This window comes from Chrysochloris asiatica, unplaced genomic scaffold (assembly GCF_000296735.1).
Source record: "Chrysochloris asiatica unplaced genomic scaffold, ChrAsi1.0 scaffold00260, whole genome shotgun sequence".
Taxonomy (NCBI): domain Eukaryota; kingdom Metazoa; phylum Chordata; class Mammalia; order Afrosoricida; family Chrysochloridae; genus Chrysochloris; species Chrysochloris asiatica.
Window position 1 is genome coordinate 3,617,197 of NW_006408778.1, and position 21,199 is coordinate 3,638,395.

At 41.4% G+C, this 21,199-nt stretch overlaps 1 protein-coding gene across 1 annotated transcript in view; it reads left to right on the top strand.

Moving 5' to 3' along the window:
* LOC102828502 (integral membrane protein DGCR2/IDD-like) overlaps positions 1–21,199 on the top strand; it is a 149,951-nt gene that overhangs the window by 89,824 nt on the left and 38,928 nt on the right. Inside the window, exon 3 of the mRNA XM_006874055.1 lies at positions 18,114–18,239. Within this exon, the coding sequence (XP_006874117.1) occupies positions 18,114–18,239 (126 nt within the window). The remainder of the gene's footprint in view (positions 1–18,113; positions 18,240–21,199) is intronic.

Genomic DNA, 21,199 nt, shown 5'->3' on the forward strand with positions numbered 1-21,199 from the left:
TCTTTGATTCTTCTTGTTCCAGGATGCCAATAATTCTTACATTGTTCCTCTTCATGTTATCCAGCATGAATCTTAGACTGTCTTCAGATTATTTTATCCTTTTAGCTGTTTGCTGTTCTATCTTGGCAGTATTGAGAGATTTGTCTTCCAGCTCGCTAGTTCTGGCTTCCATCTCTTCTAGTCTGCTCCTTTCAGGTTATTGTCTATTTCTGATATCTTATTGTTCATCACCTCGACATCTTTTTGCAGGTTTTGAATTGTTTCCAATGCTGTGTCAATCCTATTAGATTGTTCCTGCAGTACTTTACTTACTTTGTCCTTATTTTCCTCGACCCCTTTTCGGAGTATTTGAATTTGTTTCCATATCATTCTTCTGAATTCCCTCTCAGGCATATCCAGAACCCGCTCCTCCTTCTCTATAAAGCTTTTGCCTGTCTCCAGCTCATTTGCATCTGCTGGCCTCTTCTGCTTTTGGACATGTTTAAATAATGTTAATTGTTTCTTGTTGGGCATTATTATTCTTGTTTTATTATAATTATTATTAATATGATCAGAAGATAGGCGTCTCTTGCTGTCCGTGCTGTCTGGGCGCCATGGCAAACTGGAAGTCCTGATGTGAGTTGTCCCAGGAGACTGCTGCTGACTTGGTATCTGAGACCCAGATGAGAAAACCATACAAGCCACCTTCCTAGCTCTACTTTGGCAGCATCTATTTTCAATCCCAGATGGAAACTGTTCTAGAAGTCTTGGCTGGTTTCTCTGGTTCTACCTCTCCTTTTGATTCCGGTCGGGAGAGGTCTGCATGTGTCTTGACATTAATCATCCCCTGATCCAGGAGGTTCCCAGAGCAGAAACCTGGGTCCAGAAATGTGCTCTGCTTGCTTCCAGAGCCGGGAGCAAGCAGAGCACATTCTCAATGGTCCTAGGTCTACCTCTTTCTGCTTGCTTCTCTCTCTTTTTATTGCTTATAGGTAAAAGGTGTTGCAGTCCACACCCCGGGGAAAGTCCCCTTACCTCAGTTATGACTGGATTATGAGTGTTGTATTCCACCTTCATCATTTTACAACAAATTGACTTATCACATCAGATCACATCATGAAAGTCATTACATAACTGCCAAACCACTGAGCATCATGACTCAGCCAAGTTGACACATAGTGATTGGGGACACAGTTCAATCCATGATATTTAATCCTTTTTTGTTGTTAGGTATTGTTGAGTCTGTTCTGACTTAGTGACCTTATTCACAACAGAATGAATTACTTCCCAGTCCTGTGTTGTCATGATTGAGTCCATTGTTGTAGCCACTGTGTCCATCATCTTGTTGGGGGTCTTCCTCTTTTTCACTAACCCTCTACTTTGCTAAACATGATGTCTTTTTTCCTGGAACTGTTCCCTCCTGATACATACAACAAGGCAGAACAGAACCATTGAAATAAAACAAAATGTGATGCAGTTCTCTCACAGTTCTCACTGTCGGAAGGAAGCAGTTCCAAAGTGTGTGCATTGCAGGCCAGGGTGGAGGCACGAGGAGTCCTGGTGGTCCTATAGGTCAGGTGCTGCCTCTGGAGGCTGGCTGAGGAAGCCATCTTTAGGACGGAGTGACAGGTGCAGGTCAAGTGGGGTTGGGAGAAGAGGTGGGCTGACCCTGTCACAGAGTGAATTCCAAGAATAAGTCAAGGATGTTGTCAGGATGACTTGCTGTTGGAGTTACAGTTGTAGTGCTGAGTCCTGGAGTAGTTAGCAGCTTCCTGCAGCTGCATCAGCATATTCATCAGTGAATCTCACCTGGGGGGTCCTTGCCTACTGGCTGAGCCCTCTCAGAAGCATGGAGTAACTGTCAAAGCAATGTCCTCAGGCCACAGCTGCAGCAGCAGGGGTGGGGGATGGGAGGGGGGGGCGTCATCATCGTTCTGTTGGGAGCTCGTTGTCCATGGTAGGTGTCCATCACACACTTGGCAGGATTCTCCCAGGCAGCTCTCCTTCCATGGAGCTGGAGTCCTTCTCTGACGGCTTCCAGGAGATAAGAGATAATTTGAGTAGTTCCATATACTTGAGCCATTCACATAAATGAGGACTAATATTATTATTGGATGATTTCTGCATTCCATTGGGTCACTTCTTTTTGAAATAGGCACAACTATGGATCTCTTCCAATTGGTTGGCTAGGTCTTTATGTTTTGTGGCATACACAAGTGAGCACCTATTGTGCTGTATCAATTTGATGAAGCATTTCATTTGTTTTTGTTTTTTTTTAATCAATTTTTGAAACCTTGTTTTTTTACCAAAGCCTCTAGTGTAGCTTTTACTTATTCCTTCAATACCATTGATTTTTGATCATATGCTATGTCTTGAAATGGTTGAACATTGACCAATTCTTTTTGGTACAGTAACTGCATTCTTTACCTTTTTTTTTTTTTTTTTTTTTTCTTAGTATTTATTTTTTATTCCAAGTGAGCATATGTTACCAGTGTTACATATTGCCTTCACATTAACCCACGTTAATACATGTCTAACCTCTAACCCTTCCTTTCTACCACTGATAACCATCAAAGAATGGTTCTTTTAGTATCAGAACCTTTTCTTGACTTTTTACATTAGTGGTCTCATTCAATATTTGCCTGTTTGTGATTAACTAATTTCACTTAGCATAATGTCATCCAGGAGTCCTGGTGTGGTGCTGTGGGTTAATACGCTGGACTGCAGTGTCATTTTGAGCCACAAGGTCGGTAGTTCAAGCTCACCAGCCAATCCTTGGAAACCCTGTACATGGTCACTATGGGTCAGAACTGACTCTACAGCACTTAACAACAATAACAAATGTCCTCCAGGTTCATCCCTGTTATATGAGGTGTTTTTCATATTCATCATTATTGTTTAATATTTATAGTATTACACTGTGTGTATGTATGTACCAAAGTTTGTTTATACATTTTTCCATTAATGGGTATTTTAAAAGTCTGTGTCCATCTTTTTGCTATTGTGAATAGTGTGCTATGATGAACATGGGTATGCATATATCTGTTTGTGTCACAGCAAGAGATTGCTGGATGGATTACATGGTGTTTTTATTTCCAACATTTTGAGGAAGTACTATACAGTTTTCCATAGTAGTTGCGCCATTTTGCAGCCCCACCAACAGTGTACGAGGGTCCCAGTCTCTTCACATTCTCATCAGCATTTGTTGTTCTCATGTTTTTTTTTTAATTTTGGCATTAATGCTGGGGTGAGATAGTATCTTATTGTTGTTGTGATTTGCATCTGTTTAATTGGACTGCAAGGTCAGTTTAAACTATAAGGTCAGTGTTTCAAACTCACCAGCCACTCCTTGGAATCTCTATACAGAGTCACCATGGGTCAGAACTGAGTTGACAGCACCAAACAACAAGAATAACCATGGCTAATGAGAAATCCTGGTGTTGCCCTGTAGGATAAGCACTAGACTGTTAACTGCGAGGTTGGCAGCTCAAATATTTTAGAGTAAGGTTTTGTATATGGTGTGAAGTCTGGGTCTTATTTGATTTTCTTCAAGTGGATATCCAGTTTTGCCAGAATCATTTATTGAAGAGACTTTTTGTTCCCCATTGAATAGGCTTTGACCCATTGTTGGAAAGCAATTGTCCAAAAGCAATTGGCCACAGATACATTGATTTATTTTTAGATTCTCAGTTCTGTTTCTACTGGTCTATGAGTCTATCATTGAACCAGTGCCCCACTAATTTGATTACACTAGTTGTATAGAATGTTTTGGTATGGGGAGTTTCAGGCTTCCCACTCTGTTCTTCTGTAAAGCTCTGGCTATTCAGAGCCTGTTTTCTTTCCATATAAAGTTGCTAATCAAGTTTCCTTTTCAGTAAGGAATATTGTTGGGATTTGTATTGGGATTGCATTGTACCTATAGATTGCTTTAAGTACTGCTGACATTTTCACTATATTATGTATTCCAGTCTGTAAGTATGGGAGTGTGGTGATTCCATAAAATAAGCAATGGACTGTGTGAACCAACCACAAGGTTTTCTGCTCCTGCAAAAATTTAAAGTCTTGGAAACCTTACTACAGAGTGACTCTGAGTCGGAACTGATGCCACAGTACTTAACAGCAACAACAGCAGTCTGTATGAATAGAATGTACTTCAGTGTATGGAGGTCTCTCTTGTAATAAATAATGTTTCATAATTTTCATTGTTATAAGTCTTTTATATCCCCGGTTAGGTTAATTTCTAGCTATTTTATAATTTTGGGAGCTGTTGTAGATGGTATTGTTTTCTTGATTTTCTTGGTGCAGTACTCCTTATTTGTTGTTATGTGCCATGGAGTTGGTTCTGACTCATAGTGACCCTGTACAGGGTTTCTGAGGCTATAAATCTTTATGGGAGCAAAACACCTTATCTTTCTCCCACTGAACAGCTGGTAGTTTCGAACTGCTGACCTTGTGGTTCACAGCCCAATTCGTAACCACTACGCTACCAGAGGTCCTTTAGTATTCCTTATTAGTGCAAAGTAATTGATCTTGCACCCTGCAGTGTTGATAAATTCCTCTATTAGAGCCATTTTCTTGTGGAATCCTGAAGAGTTTCTCTGTATATACAAGGGGACTTCAAAATATTCAAAGAAAAATTCCATTGGGGGGGGGGGCATTCCGTGATCTTTTTATGCTATATTTTGACAAGCTTTTTGAATGCCCCTCATATAGGATCATACCGTCTGTGAGTGAACCTTCACTTTTTTCTTCTCCAAATGTAATACCTTTGATTTCTTTCTTCCCTTTTACTTTGACTAGGACTTCCAGTACAGTATTGAATAATAGTGGTGATAATGGGCATCCTTGTCTCATTCCCATTCTTAAGAGGAAGGGCCTCATAGCCTTTTTCTACTGAGAATGTTTTGCATTGTTAAGTGCCCTCGATTTGTTTCCAACTCATAGTAATCGTAAGCACTATGTGGTCTTGTGCCATGCTCACAAATACTGTGCCATCCTCGCAATTGTTAATATTTGAGCTCATTGCTACTACCACTGTGCTAGTCCATCTTGTTGGGGTCTTCCTTTTTTCAATGGCCTTCCACTTTACCAAGTATAATGTCCTTCTCCAAGGACTGGTCCCTCCTAATAACATGTCCAAAGTATGAGAGACAAGTATGTCTGTTGTGACTTTTAAAGAACATTCTGGCTGTACTTCTTCCAGTACAGATTTGTTTGTTCTTCAGGAAGTCCATGATACTTTAAATGTTCTTCTCCAACACCATAGCTGAAATCTATCAATTCTTCTGTGGCTTTCCGTATTGTCCAACTTTCATGTGTGTATGAGGCACTTAACAGCAACAACAACAATGCCCACTAGGTTCATCCATGTTATAAGGTGTTTTGCAGAATCATTGTTATTCTTCATCGGTGCATGGTATTCAATTGTGTGTATGTACCATTTGTTTATCCATTCTTCCGTTGATGGGCACTGGCTGTTTCCATCTTTTTGCTATTGTGAATAGTGCTGCAATGAACATTGGTGTGCATATATCTACTCTTGTCCTGGCTCTTCTTGTAGATATACACCAAGTATGGTATTTGTATTCCCAACTTTCTGAGGAGGTGCCATGCCGTTTTCCACAGTGGTTAAGTTGAACCATTTTGTAGTTCCACTAGCAATGTAGGAGGGTCCCAGTCTTTCCACACCCTTGTCTTCATTTGTTATTTTCTGTGTTTTTTTAAACTTGACTATTAATGCTGGTGTGAGATGGTCTCGTTGTTTTGATTTGCATCTTTATAATGGCTCATGATCATACATTTCTTCATGTTTGTTGATTGCCTGAATGTTTTCTTTGTTGAAGTGTCTGTTCATGTCCTGTTCCCCGCCTCCCTTTTTTTTTAAGTTAAATATTTTTATTGATAATCAGGGAGATAACAATGAAAAATATATGTACATTTAACAACTACAATTTCAAACTACATAAACCATAAAATGGTAGAGACAAAGGGGAAAGTAAGCATTCAGCAAAAATTATTGAAGTTCTCAGTACCCTCACTGTGGTAGTTAGAAAATTGACCCCCGAAGTTGTCAGTGTCCTAATCCTTAAAACCGGTTTTGTGTTTTTTTACTTCTATTCACTTTATTTATTTTTAACACTTACAAAGATAAGAAGTATTTACTTATTTATTTAAATGTCCAAACCAAAAAGCACATTTTGCCTGCCAGCCTCCTGCCCGCAGGCATACAGCCTTCCTCAGTCCAGGCCCCTAGAGCCCACAACTGCTCTGTTTCTCTATGCTATCACCTCTGCCAACATCTCTGCTGTTGTCACTTTTCTAGGTAGGGATCCCACGCTTTACTCATGCTCTTCCTTCTTTGATGGGTCCTGGGATCATTGTTCCTGAAATTAAACATCAACTATTCCCCTTTTAGTTAACTACTCCCTGCTTTTAGTTAAACATCTTCTATAATTATATTTGTGACAATCACAATTAATCCTGCTTACAAATACTCACAGTTGAATCATAAAATCATGTCACCATCATCCATCATCTCCTTTCACCAGATCCATCTGGAAAAGAAGTAAACTTTCCCGTGGGAATGCTACTTACCGACCCCACCCCCACCCCCCAATTCTGAAACTAAGCAAACTCGTGAAAGGTTGGAAGTCTGCTAGCTACTTCATGTCTTAGCCCCCCATTTTTCATAGCCAGTGTCTAAATTTCTTGTCCCTGTCAGCCCAGTACACTAAAGAAACAAGAATGTTCCTTGATATGAAGAATTCTTCCATTCCAGTTGAAATTTTGAGTCACTGCATTCCTAGGCAAAAGTCTAGTTCATCAAATTGTAGTAATTTGCACTTGTTCACAGGATCAAACATCTTTATCTTCTTTGGTTCGAGTTCTGGTCAACTAGCCATTCAAGCTAGGGTAAATGGGTACTAGCTGCAAGTTTGAGAGTTCACACACACCTTACTGCACTTCACACCAGCTGCTTTCACCATTTTTAAATTTGATTGTTTGCCTTTTTCTTGTAGAGGTATTGTAGTTTTCTATACATTTTAGAGGCGAGTTCTTTCTCTGATATGTTGTTGCAAAAAATGTTTTCCCAATCTGTTGTCTCTCTTTTGATTCTTTTGTTGAAATCAATTGATGCACAAAAATGTCTAATATTTAGGAAGTCCCAGTCATCTATTGTGAGGTTGGCCCAGGATTGGGCAGTGTTTCATTCTGTTGTACATGGGGTCACTATGAGTTGGTACCTACTCAATGGCACTTAACAATAATTCATCTATTTTGTCTTCTGCTGTTTGTGTGGTTTTAGTCATTTTTGGTCGTGTATTTGTGCCATGAATCAGAGCTTGTAAATTTGTCCCTGTATTTTCATTGATGATCTTTACAATTCTAGATTTTACATTTAGGTGTTTAATCCATGTTGAGTTTGTTTTTGTATATGGTATGAGATATGGGTCTTGTTTTATTCTTCTCCAAATGTATTTCCAGTTTTCAAGCAGCATTTGTTGACGAGACTATCTCTTCCTTATTTAATGTATTTTGGCCCTTTGTCAAAGATCAGCTGACTGTATGTGGATGGGTTTACTTCTTTGCTTTATATTCTGTTCCATTGATTTTTAATGTATTTTTTGTTGTGCCAGTATCAAGAAATTTTGACCACTGTGGCTGTATAGTAAATTTTGAGATGAGGGGAATGAAAAGCCTCCAACTTTGTTCTTCTTAAGCAGTACTTTGCTAATCTGAGGTCTTTCCAAATAAAGTTCATGATCATTTTTTTCCATCTCTTTAAAGAATGGTGTTGGAATCTGGATTGGGATTGCATTATACTTATATTCTAAGAAATTGTCAAACAGATTTTCAAAGTGGTTGTTTGAATGTACAGTATTAGCAGTAAATCTTTTTTGTATTCCTATGCCTCTCTTCTCAGTACATTCAACTCTACCAGTCTTGTGCTGCTATCTTTCTCAGAGCCCCTTGACTGTCCCAGTCTGGTGTAGTTATTACGAGGCATATGAAATCTACTTTTGCCCACTGTAACTCATTGCCATCAAGTCAATTCTGATCTTAGTTACCCTGTGTAACAGAGTAGAACTTCTCCTTAGGGTTTCCAAGGTTATAAATCTTTATTCAAGCAGACAGCCTCATCTTTCTCTCCCAGAGTATATGTTATTGTTGTTAAGTGACATTGAGTCAGTTCCGACTCTTAGCAACACCCTATATGGGTTTCCGAGGAGGAGCAACTGATGAGCTTGAACTGCCGACCTTGCGGTTCAAACTGACTTTGCAATCCAGCGCATTAACCCACAGCAATGTTAGAGTTGATCATTTGGTTAAGGTAGTATCTATCATCCAATTGTTGATGATTCTCTTCTGAATCAGTTAAAACAATGATAGTTTTTTAAAATGGTAATTTTTCTAATTCTGTCATACCTGCCACATTTAGCAGATAAAATTTTATAAAGCCACCACCTGTAGGTATGTCATTCTGTTGTGACTTGCATGTTGCTATAATGCTGGAAACTATGCTACCCACATTTCAGATACCAGCAGGGTCACGCACGGTGGACAGGTTTCAGCAGAGCTTCCAGATTAAGACAATAGGAATAAAGGCCTGGCAATCTACTTCTGAAAATTAGCCAATGAAAATCCTATTGATTGCAACTGAGTATTTTTCAATTATAGTGCTGGATGGAGTCCTGGTGTGGTGCTGTGATAAGCACTCCACCTCAAGGTCGTTTTGAACTGCAAGGTTGATGGTCCAAACTCACCAGCTGCTCCTCAGAAGCCCTATACAGGGTTGCTGTGAGTTGGAACCAATTCAATGACACTTAACAACAAACACCACATAGTGCTGGATTATGAGCTCCCTCGTGGCTACAGCAGTGAGCTTTTGTGGGCATATAATGCAGGACCAGCAAGGAACTGTTCTGTGGGACATGGGGTTGCTGCTTACTGGACAGCAACTAACAGCAACAGAATTTTATAAAGAACTTTTCTATTCCTGCTGCCTTACTTTCTGGCACTAATCTATTTTAGGGTTCTTTTCTCACTCCATATTTGTATCTCTTCTGCCATAGTAACAACCCTAGTTCTCAACATCTTCTTTATTTTTATTTATTTGGTCAATTGCTGTCACAGATTGAATTGTGACCCCCCAAATATGATTTAGCTGGGCTATATCATGATTCTCAGTGGTTTGGCAGTTATGTAATGATGTAATGTGATAGTTATGTGATGATCCCCCATGATGTGATCTTATGTGATAAACCAATAAAAGGATTAAGGGTAGACGGCAATGCCCCTAATCCCATCACAAACCTTGATTGGATTTAAGGGAATTCCTCACCACTCATCTGTCAGTTTGTCATACTGTAGTGGCTTGTGTGTTGCTGTGATTCTGGAAACTATGCCACGGGTATTTTGAACCCAGCAGGGTCACCCATGGTAGACAGGTTTCATATGAGCTTCCAGACGAAGACAGACTAGGAAGAAGGAGAGACAAACTACTTAGGAATATTTAGTCACTGAAAACCTTATGAATACCAGAGAAACACTGTCATATATGTTGTTGTTGTTATGTGCTGTGGAGTCGGTTCCAACTCATAGTCGGTTCCAACTAAATATTCCTATATAGGGTTTCTGAGGCTGTAAATCTTTACAAGAGCAGAAAGCCTCATCTTTCTCCCGCGGAACGGCTGGTAGTTTCAAACTGCCAACCTTGAGGTTCGCAGCCTGACTTGTAAACCACTACGCTGCCAGAGCTCAGATATAGTGCCAGAAAATGAGCCCCTCAGTTTGGAAAGCACTCAGAATGCAACTGCCGAAGAGCTGCCTCCTCAAAGTAGAGTTGACCATAATGACGTGAAAGGAGTAAAGCCCTCGGGACCTTCATTTGCTCATGGGGCACAACTCAAAATGAAGAGGAATAGCTATAAACATCCGTTAATAATCAGAACATGGAATGTACAAAGTATGACTGTAGGACTCCTTTGCAACCTGCGATATGCAGATGATACAACCTTACTTGCTGACAGTGAAGAGGACTTAAAATGCTTACTAAAGAAGATAAAGACCATAGCCTTCAGTATGGGTTGCACCTCAATGTAAAGAAAGCAAAATCCTCACCACTGGACCAATAAACAACATCCATATCAATGGAGAAAAGATTGACGTTGTCAAAGACTTCATTTTGCTAGAATCAACCATGAACACTCATGGAAACAGCAGTCAGGAAATCAATTTTCAGCCAAGCAATAGATAGATGTATAAGGTGGACAACAGCACTTGTGAGGTCAACCATTTACAATCAAAAGGACAGCATTTACCTAAGGACAAAATTCAGAAAGGCTGGGAAGGGAGGAATGGAAAGATGAAACACAGGGAAGAAGGAGGATAAGTGATGTTACATTGAGGGAATTACAATCTGAGATCAAACGAAGTGTATGGTGTGGTGAATGTAAAACTGATGATCTACTCTGTAAACCTTCACTCAATTCACAATTAAAAAACAAACAACACTTTGTTCTGTTGATTTCATTTATTTTTAATTCTTAAGAATTGAGATATGTAATTCATATTTCATAAAATTCACCCCTTTAAAGTATACAATTAAGGAGTCCTAGTCCTGGTGGTTACGAATTGGGCTGCGAAGCTTAAGGTCAGCGGTTTGAAACTACCAGCCGCTCCGCGGGAGAAAGATGAGGCTTTCTACTCCCGTAAAGATTTACACCCTCGGAAACCCTGTACAGGGTCGCTATGGGTCGGACCCGACTCGACGGCACATAACAACAACAACAACAAGTCCTGTTGTGGGTTAATGCACTGGACTGCAAGGCTGATTTGAATCGCATGGTTGGTGGTTCATGCTCACCAACTGCTCCTCGGAAACCCTATACAGGGTTACTATGGGTCGGAACTGACTCGTCGGCACTTAACAACAACATTGTACCCTTGTAGGATAAGCATTGAACTGATAACCAGAAGGTTGGCCGTTTGAACTCACTAGCTGCTCCGTGGAAACTTTATATAGGGCCCCTATGAGTTGGAACCAATTTGATAGCACCTAAAGGAGCTCTCTGGTAGCGTAGTGGTTACAAATCGGGCTGCAAACCTTAAGGTCAGCGGTTCAAAACTACCAGCCGCTCTGCGGGAGAAAGATGAAGCTGCTTTCTGCTCCCGTAAAGATTTACAGCGTTGGAAACCCCGTTCAGGGTGGCTGTGGGTCGGAACTGACTCAAGGGCACTTAACAACAATAGCAATAACAAAGTATCTTCCCAGGGTTGTGCAACTGATTTATTTTTAGAATATGTAAAGCAGAAGATTCAAAAGTAATGACTATATATGTTTTTAAATGATACTTAGAAATTCTTTTTCCTTTTGTTATCCTTTTTCCCACTCACATCCTTTAGGTAACCAACTCCATTAGTTTCTGGCTTATTATTCCCAAGTTTCTTTTTACAGAAATAATCAAGTACATGTATAAATTATTTACTCTTTTTCCGTATCCTTTCTTTCTTACACAGAAAAGTATCTTTTGCATTCCACTTAAATATTTTTTAATGTAATAAAATATCCTTGTCATTGCTGTGTATTAATTCATAGATAAGTTTCTCAGATTTCTTTTGCAGTTAAATTGCTCTCCATATGGGGTACTAAACCAAAAACCAAATCAATTAATTCGAACTTATGGCAACCCCATGTATTTCAGAGTGTAACTGCTCCGTAGGGTTGTCAGTGCCTTTGGTCTTTCAAAAGGAAATTGCTAGGACTTTCTTCCAAGGGATCTTTGAGTAGGTTCATATAACCAGCATTTTGGTTAGTAGCTGACTACTTACCCACCCAAGGGCTCCATATTTTAGGAACACACATATTTTATGTATGTTGTTGTCGTTGTTAAGTGCTGTCGAGTTGATTCCGACCCATAGCGACCTTATATGGGGTTTCCGAGGAGCAGCTGGTGAGCTTGAACTGCTGATCTTGCAGTTCAAACAGCTTTGCAGTCTGGCTCATTAACCCACAATGCCACACCAGGACTCCTTATGTATGTTAGGTATAGGCATTTAGATGATCTTCATTCTTTTGCTTATAATAAACACAATAACCTATTATGTATGTTGTAGATATGTCTTCTAAAAGTCAGGTTGCTGATCAAAGGGTAAATACATACGAAGGAGCTTCAAAAAGTTAGTGAAAAAATGACATTGTTTTTAAACTCCATTTTCCATTGAAGTTCCCTCATACATTGTTTTATTAGCTACTGCCAGTTCCAATTTTCCTAGCTAGTGGTCTAGAATTTAACTTCCTGGGCTCTAATAGTTATAGAATGATTTACTTCTAAAACAAGACTATTTTGAGAGTTACAAACTCAACATTGGACAAGATATTGGCATGATAGGCATAAACGAAGATTGTTCCCAGGCAGATTACAATGCATGATCACCTCTGAGTTAATGATCAGCAGTTATCCTTCTGTTTACCAGTTTCTGTTCTCTTTGCTATTCTATATGCCCTTGTAAAACTTCCATTCCTGTTATTCTAATGGGTTTCAGGAGTCCTGGTATGGCGCTGTAGGATAATGCACTGGGCTACAAGGTCCACTTGAACTATAAAATCAGCAGTTCAAACGCACCAGCTGCTCCTTGGAAACCCTATACAGGGTCACGATGAGTGAGGAGCAGCTTGGCAACAGCACTTACCAACAAGTGAGTGAAAGCATTTATTCAGTCTGCTCTCTTTAACTTTGTTCTGGGTATGCACTAAACCTCGATATGGCTTCCCTTGCACACCTAGCTCCCATAGGTTTTTTGTTTTTGTTTTTTTTTTTTAATTGGATACACGAAATTTACTGGGTATTACATGATCAGAGACTCAAGATGTTATCAGGAGGTGATATCATGATAGTCACAAGGTGATTACATAACATGTTTTCTCTAAGCAACAAGTAGAAATTTATCTTGATTAAGGCAGCACATTTCCTGCAATTCTCCTTATACAAAGACTTGGGATAGGTATCTGGGTAAGGTTCTCTAACCACAGAGAAAACCATTTCCTTGAAGCACCTGGTGAACATATGTTAATATTTGTAATGCTAAGGTGGCAGTATGAATGAGTTTAACATTTAACATTAGTTTAATCATTTTCATTTAGTCTAAAGAGTCAGATTTCAAAAGCGCCAGCTTTTTCTCTCCTTTTGATCAAGGATTTTACTGAACACCTTTTGATCACTGTTGATAGGAATGCTTTTTTGTATGGTCTTGAATTTTTTTTTTTTTTTTTTTTTTTTTGTGAATTGAGTGATAGTTTGCATGGAAGAACATCAGTTTTACACCCATTGTTTCATTGCAGTTATTACAATCTCCTTCGTGCATCATCATTCAGCAGTATTTGCTTCTATTCCCTCTGTTTGTTTTTTGGGATGTACACAGAAACACTCAGGAATATATCATTCCCATAGGTTTTAATATAATAAGCTTTATGGAGATTTAAAGGAGTGCTGGTAGCATAGTGGATTATAAGCTGAGGTGCTAATTATAAGGTCAGAAGTTTGAATCTACCATTTGCTCCTCGGGAGGCAGATGAGGCTTTCTGCTCCTATAAAGATTTACAGCCTCGGAAAACCTAAACAGGGTCATTATGAGTCGGAACCAACTCAGTGGCATACAGCCACCACCACCACAACCATGGAAATTTAACTATGGAATGCACCAGAACAGCTTGTAAATGATAAAGGTGTTCGTACAATGCTATTGTGCAAACATGTCATTGCTGTTAAGTGACTGATATCTGTATAAGAATTATGAAGGCCTGAGATTAGGATTCCTACTTTTGTCAGTCTACTTCTACCATGTGACTATAGAGACTAAGTCAGTGTTGGAGTATACCACAGGACAATCTGGTGGTTTCTTTTAATGTCTTTCATTGGCTGGTAGTGAAAGAATAAAAGTTCCCTCTGTATATTTGTGCCTGAGACATTCATGGACTTAGAAGCACCAGGAGGGAAATCGATCTTGAATGTAGAATTTGCAAGGCTGTGTTTTCAAGTTATTTTCTTTGTTGGGTTATATGTTGTCCATATGGATATAAAATGGAAAACCAAAAGCACTCTATTGGTGTTTAGAAAGTTTGAGCAAACCTGTTGCTATCAAGTTGATTCCACTTATGACCCTATGGGTCAGAATAGAACTGTCACAGGCTGTAAATTTTTTTAAAGCGGTGTGCTGAGGAGGCAAGTTTTGTCCTTGATATGAAGAAACACCTTCCCTTTTGCTTGGAATTTTGGGCAACTTCATCCATAAGCAAAGGTGCATTTCATCAACTTGTAACAATTTGTGCTTGTTCCCTTTATCAAACTTGTTCTTCTTCATCTGATCAAGTTCTAGTCAGCAAGCCATCCAAGCTATGTCAAGTGGGGGCTATCTGCACATTTGAGAGTTCTTGCCCACCTCCTCCACTTCAGACCAGCTCTAGGACCAGCTGGCTGCTTCACTGTTAACTCTGTCCCCCAGTTGCTAGGTCAGTGTCTTTGGGCTCAGGTGTTTACATGGCTCCCTGGACTTCAAACCAGCCAGCCCTTCCTCCTCTCTCTCAAGGTCATCGGGTGTCTGTGGAGCATGGCTAAACTCATCCCGTGTCTACATTGCTGCATTTCCCCCACTTCCACTATCAGGGCAGTCACCAGCAAGCCAACAAGATGGTTCGTGTGTTCCGTTTGGGTTTCAATCTTAGATAGGGGTTTACTCTGATGAGTTGACTTTTCTTGCCTTGGTGGCTTCAAGGCAACCAGCTTGCTTGATAGTGTAACAGCCCAACAGTCTGCTTATTTTTTTTCCCCCTCACTCTTCTTTCTTTCAAGAAGTGTCTTCTGTTCCTCTAGCTGTTTTGGATTGGCCTGCATGTCTTTTCAGTTGGGAATGTCCCACCTCCGAAGGTTCTGCATGGGGCTCAGGATTCCACCTCAGACCCCATACTCCACTAAGGCTTAACAAGAAGCTTATTTTCCTGGGTACAGTCTAGTCTCCTTATAGATAATCCAGTCAGTTATAGGCTGAAGACAAGCTTTCTGTAACCATATTTTCCAATATTCCTTTCTCTCCCACATCAGTGTCTGTATTACAGTAGTAGGCAGAGGAAACCAATATCCACAATACAGTCAAGCAAGCACTTAGCATTATTTCCCCTCCTTTACTCATTCAGACTATGTCTCTATCTCTGTATCACACAAAGCCCTGCTGTTTGTAACATTGCATTTTGAGAGAGCTAGTACAGATACGGTATTCTTCCTCTAAAAAGGCACCATGAGAGTGTGAGGATACTGCTCTCTTTGTAGCCTTTGCTTTGATAATTGCCTTGGACACTGGTAGCTCATTTCACATTTTAGGGTGATTCACAATATGAGGAGGCCTCAAAAAGTTTGTGGGAAAATGCTGTTATCTTTTAATTCCATTTTTCCATAAATATTTTGAAGTCCTCTTATATAATCACAACCAATCCTGTTACATGTCAGAAGGATTTCTGGAAACACTCTTGTTGAGTGACTCATTTAGTCAGGGAGGACTCAAAGCTTTGGAGTTGGTGAATTGTCTGGAGTCTGGGAAGGAAATGATGCCAAATAGGCACAGATGTTTGTGCAAGTTTCTCTATGCAGCCTTTTGTAGAATATGAAGAAGACACAACTTAAACTTCTGACACCTTTCATAAGGGATTGTGATAATTAACTAGCATGCTATGTGGCCATTAGAAATAGTGTTCTTTAAACCTACTTAAGAATATGGAAAACTTTAATGTTTAGCTTGTTGTTGTGGTTGTTGTTGTTAAGTGCCTTCAAGTCGATTCCAACCCATAGTGACCCTGTATAGTATTTCCAAGGAGCAACTAGTGAGCTTGAACTGCTGACCTTGCAATTCAAACGGCTTTGCAGTTTGGTGCATTAGCCCACAGTGCCTCACCAGGACTCCTAATTTTTAGCTTAGAAAGCAAATAATAGAATTTTTGTTATTGTTAGGTGTCTTCGAGTTGGATCCTACTTCATAGTGACCCATATATAACAGAACTCCATCAAGCAGGCCTGGAGTAGAGTGACATGATGAGCCTGTGGCCACAACCTGGTGCCGGGTGTAGTGGCATGTTGTTTGGTCCTGCGTCATACTCACAGTTATGTTTGAGCTGATGGTTGAAGCCACTATATCATTTCATCCTGTTGTGGGTCTGTATCTTTTAAGCTGACCCTCTACAAGGCATGATGTCCTTTTCCCGGTATTGGTTCCTTCTGACAATATGTCCAAAGTCTGTGAGACTTAATCTCACCATCATAAAATAGGGTGTTGGATAAGATTCCATTGTTCTTAAGCAGTTGTGTAGAAAAAGAGACCAAAAGAACATGGTGGTGGTTATGTGCCATGGAGTCGGTTCAGACTCGTAGAAAACCCTGTACAGGGTTTCCAAGGCTGTAGATCTTTACAGGAGCAGAAAGCGTCATCTTTCTCCCACGGAACAGCTGGTAGTTTCTAACTGCTGACCTTGTGGTTCGCAGCCCAATTCATAACCACTACGCTAAGAACATACTCTAACATTAATGGACTATACTCTTTATTTTGAAAAATCTTTGTATTTCTCCAATGTTTTACACTGAATACTTACTACTTTAATAATGAGAAAGAATACCGATTCTTAGAAACAAAACAACATCAGCAGCAACAAAACCATTGTCAGAGGTCATGGCATGAGCAGAACCAGACACCTGGAGATGCTTTGGTCGAGTGGGACTGATTGTGAGCACAAATGTGCCACTCCACCCCTTGCCAGGTAGTGACCACAGGCTCATTGTACTCCTCTACTCCAGGCCTGCTTGATGGAGTTCAGAAGCCCTTATTTTGTCATCTTCAGCCAGAGAGCATGGCTACTGGTGAGGGGTTTGTCTTTCTCTGTGTATAACCATGCAGACCAAGTCACTATTTGCTTTGCCCTTGCCCCTGACGTCTCCTTTACTCTTGTATTGAGGTGCACCCATGCAGGCAGTAAGGGGAGAGGCAGGGCATAGGAAGGCGTAGCTATATCCTTGTCCTGGGATACATCATTCTCCTTCTCTGAACCTTATGAGTTGGGAGAAGAGTGGGTCTACTCTCTTATAAGGGGGGTGGTGTAGGAAGTACATCCAAAGAGAGAATGTATGTACCTGTAATTATTATCAGGTAATAAGCACTTTACTGCTAACCACAAGGATGGTGGTTCCAGCCCACCAGTTGCTCCTTAGAAACCCTTTACAGGGTGCTATGATTAGAACTGAGTCCACGACACTTAACAGCAACAGTGACGATACACAAACCAGAATTATTCTCCCATTGTCATATCGAAAGTGTTGTACCATCCTGTTCACTCCATTCAGCCTTTGTTGATGCCACTGCTCACTGGGGCTTGATCAGTCTGAGAGTTGACTCAAGAACACCTGGGTCCGGGGCCTGAGACTCCCCAGGATGGTAGGATGCGCCTTCAGGTGGACAGACAGGCATTTCTGACCACAGGGATGAGTGAATAATTGTTATTGTTAAGTACTATCATGTCATTTGACCCATAGCAACCCTGTATTAAGTTTTCCAAAACGCATCTGGTGAGCTTGAACTGCCGACCTTGACGTTTAAACTAGCTTTGCAGTCTAGTGCATTAACCCACAGTCCCAGGACTGAGTGAGTGGCGGAGTGTTGCAAATAGCAGAAGCAGAGAAGGGAGATGACCAAAGCAGCAGGGCTCTCAAAAGGACTCCCTTGGCAAGGGTCCCATGAGACCGAGAGCCCTATTGCACCTGGGGATTGCTGCTGAGGCATTAAACAGAAATGGCTGTCACTTTGATTTGCTAGTAGTAACCTGCCTGAGAATGGAAAGAGGACAAGAAATCCTAGTTCACAGCCCCACCCCTTTTTTTAAGGCACAGTTTTAATAAGTGCTTATGACCTATTTGACTTAGTATTCTAAACATTTGATAGTGTTCTAAAGAAAAGCTTAATAAACAAGAGATGTGCATCACTATCTTAGGCTTGTCTTGTAGCCCTGAGCCTGCAGAAATGTGCTGCCTCAAAGTGGGGCATTGGCTTTGCTGCTTTCTTTGCTAACAGTGCTCATGGTGGCCCTCTTCTTTTGCTTTCAGAAGTGACCAGGGAGGCACATTCTCTCTATGGGAAGGACGCTGTGGACACTTGGCAGGCTCGAGCCCGAGGTGGTGACCCTACCCAACTCCACGCAGTGAATGTGGCACAGCCTGTTCGCTTTAGCAGTAAGTTGCAGACCTGCCTACCTGTCTTGCCCTCCTTAGAGCAGCTGACCGTGTGCGTGTATGTGACTTCAGGCGTGCTTCTCCCATTCAGCTTGTGGTTCTACCAATGCCAGCAGTTCTAGAAATGGTAGCTCTGTGCCCTAAAACTATACTTTTATGAGTGAGGATGCAGGTAACCGTTCACAGTCAGCCAGCTGCTAGATAGCAGAGCTCTGGAGCCTGGCTGCTTGGCATTGACAAACCTACCACCTTTCAAAGCTGGACTGTACTAGCCTTTGGAAAGCCCATCGTTGGGTTGTTCCTGTTTACAAATTGGGGAGACAAGCTCCAAGAGGTGAGATGGTGGGCCCTCACCTGGAGCCATAGGGTATAGTGTTGCCTTAAACAAGTGGACCCAGACTTGAGTTCCCAGGCCCCTGTTTGGCCATGGGGTGGTTTCAGTTATTGATTATCAGGTCATAGATTGGGGGGGCCCTGTGACAGAGATATAAGCTCACCCCCACATCCCCCATCCTCTCGCCTGTTTACCCTGGTAGGGGACTGAGCAGTGGGGTCAGGCAGGAGAGAGAAAGCCCATCATTCTCAAACACAGTCCACTGTATGGATGACCTGAACCCCATTAATAGACCCACTCTAGCTGTGGTGTCCAGGCACTGACAGCTGCCTGTCTCTGATGCAAGGCACAGCCTATAGCAACTTCCCCAAGATACGTTTTGACTTCTCTTTCCTATGATCTAGTGAAGTTGGAGGGTGGGAATAGGTTCTTTCCTTCCTGTTGCCACAGCCCAAACCCCTACCCCAGCTGGATTTATAGTATGCAAGTGTATGTACACATCCTGCTGGGGTCTACATGAGCGTGCATCTTTTCTAGTGTATATGAAGTGTGTATGTAGACACCTGCAGGGTATGCATAGGTGTGTCCATCCCCCTTTTGGGGTACATGAATGTGTGTGTCCACCACTGTGAGAGGATGCTAGCATGTGTGCATATCTGCCAAGGTGCGAGAGTTCATATGCATGTTTACTGTGGGGTATGCAAGTTTGTGCATGCCTGCCAGAATATGCAAGCAGGAGACTTTCTGTTGCTCATCTTTGTCTTTTCAGCAGGTTATACTTCATTCTACTTAGGTAATATTTCCAGAGAATTGAAAAGAGAAAACAAAGGAGCCAGAAAAATATCATTTTCCCAGCTTCCGTTTTCCCTAACTACTCAGATTCTGTTCCCAGGAAGTTTCTTCTGGCCTTATTCCAAGCTGTCTGAAGAGCCTGGGATGGGAATCCAGTGCTGCCCCTCACTAGCTAAGCTGTTAGCTTATCCACACCATCGGGCCCTCACCTGAAATGGGGAGATGGGACAGAACCCCTGTGTATGGAGCATAGGAAATAAGCGAGAAATGCCACTGGTTCTGTGACCTCATTTTGTTTCTGTAAACTACAGTGAGATAACCAACCCTTCTCATTTCGTCTCCTTCCTTTACAGTCCCTCTGCCAGTGCAATCCTTGTATCTGTAAGGAAAGCACTTTCAAGTGGAATTCTTTGTTGAGCCTGACCTGACTTGTCATCAGGGGGCACTGTCTGCTTTCTGCTGTTGAAAGCAAAGCTGTGGACATGCCTCAGTGGCACTAGGCCCTGCTGCCATTGCATTTCTTACTGTCTCTGCACTTGTGTTAATAAGTTACAAACAAACATACATACACAGTGCTCATAACGGCTGTCTTTCAGAAATTTTTCTAGTTCCACAGAGTATAGATGTATTAAAAATGATTTTTTTATAACAACTGACTTTGCTAGAAATTTGGTTCTTTTTTATTGTACCATTAAGAAGTACCCAATATTTGGAGGGTACTATAAAATTGGTCATTAATCTCACCCTCTGATGCTAGAGGGGCAGGTTGAGATAGTGAAAAGACACCTGGACATTTGGATTGTTACCAGAAAGGAACCTTCTGGGCTTCAGTTTCTCATCAGTGGGAGATAGGAGCTGTCCACACAACCTCAGTGGGCCTTCCAACGCTGAGATAGTGAGCTCTGCCTTAGGGGAATGCTGGCCAATGCCCTACTGGAAATGCCTTCTTGCATGGAAAAAGAATTCCAGGGGTGAGACCAATCTGGGGCCTCAGCTCCAGGAGAGTGGGGCATTGGAGGGTGTATCTCAAGGGATGAGGGCCTACAGTCTTCCTGGCCAGGCTTAGTCCAAAAACAGACTCATGTCACAAGTTAGTTCAGCAGCCATTTACTGTTGCTGTTGTTAAGTGCCGTAGAGTCGGTTCCAACCCATAGCGCCCCTGTATAGGGTTTCCAAGGAGCAGCTGGTGAGCTTGAACCACCGACCTTGCAGTTCAAACGGCTTTGCAGTCTGGCGTATTAACCCACAGCGCCACACCAGGACTACCATGTAAATTAGAAGCCCTTGTTGAAAGAGAAAGAACCCTGGAAGTACAGTGATTAAGTACTGGGAAGGTCAGCAGTTCAAAGCCATTAGCTGCTCTGCAGGAGAAAGTTTGAGGCTGTCTGCTTCCATAAAGATTGGTAATGGTTGTGGTGTGCCATGGAGTCAATTCTGACTCATAATGACCCTGTATAGGGTTTCCGAGGCCGAAAGCCTCATCTTTCTCCCACGGAATGGCTGGTAGTTTTGTGAGAAACATTCGTTGTCCATACTGACAAATGCTCAAGAAATCCAATATGTATTCATTTTCATGAGAGTGAGGTTTTCTTTAATCAATTTTGCAAAATCAGGCATCCAACCCAGTAGACACTGCAGGTGTGATGCATGGCCAACTCGCAGAGTTTTATTCCCTTTCTCAAAAAAGCCCCTCCAGTACCCCTTTTACTGGGTATTATGGAGTTTATGGAAGGAGCTCTGATAGTATAGTGGTTACGAATCGGGCTGCTAATCTCACGGTCAGCAGTTCAAAACTACCAGCTGTTCCATGGGAGAAAGATGAGACTTTCTTGCT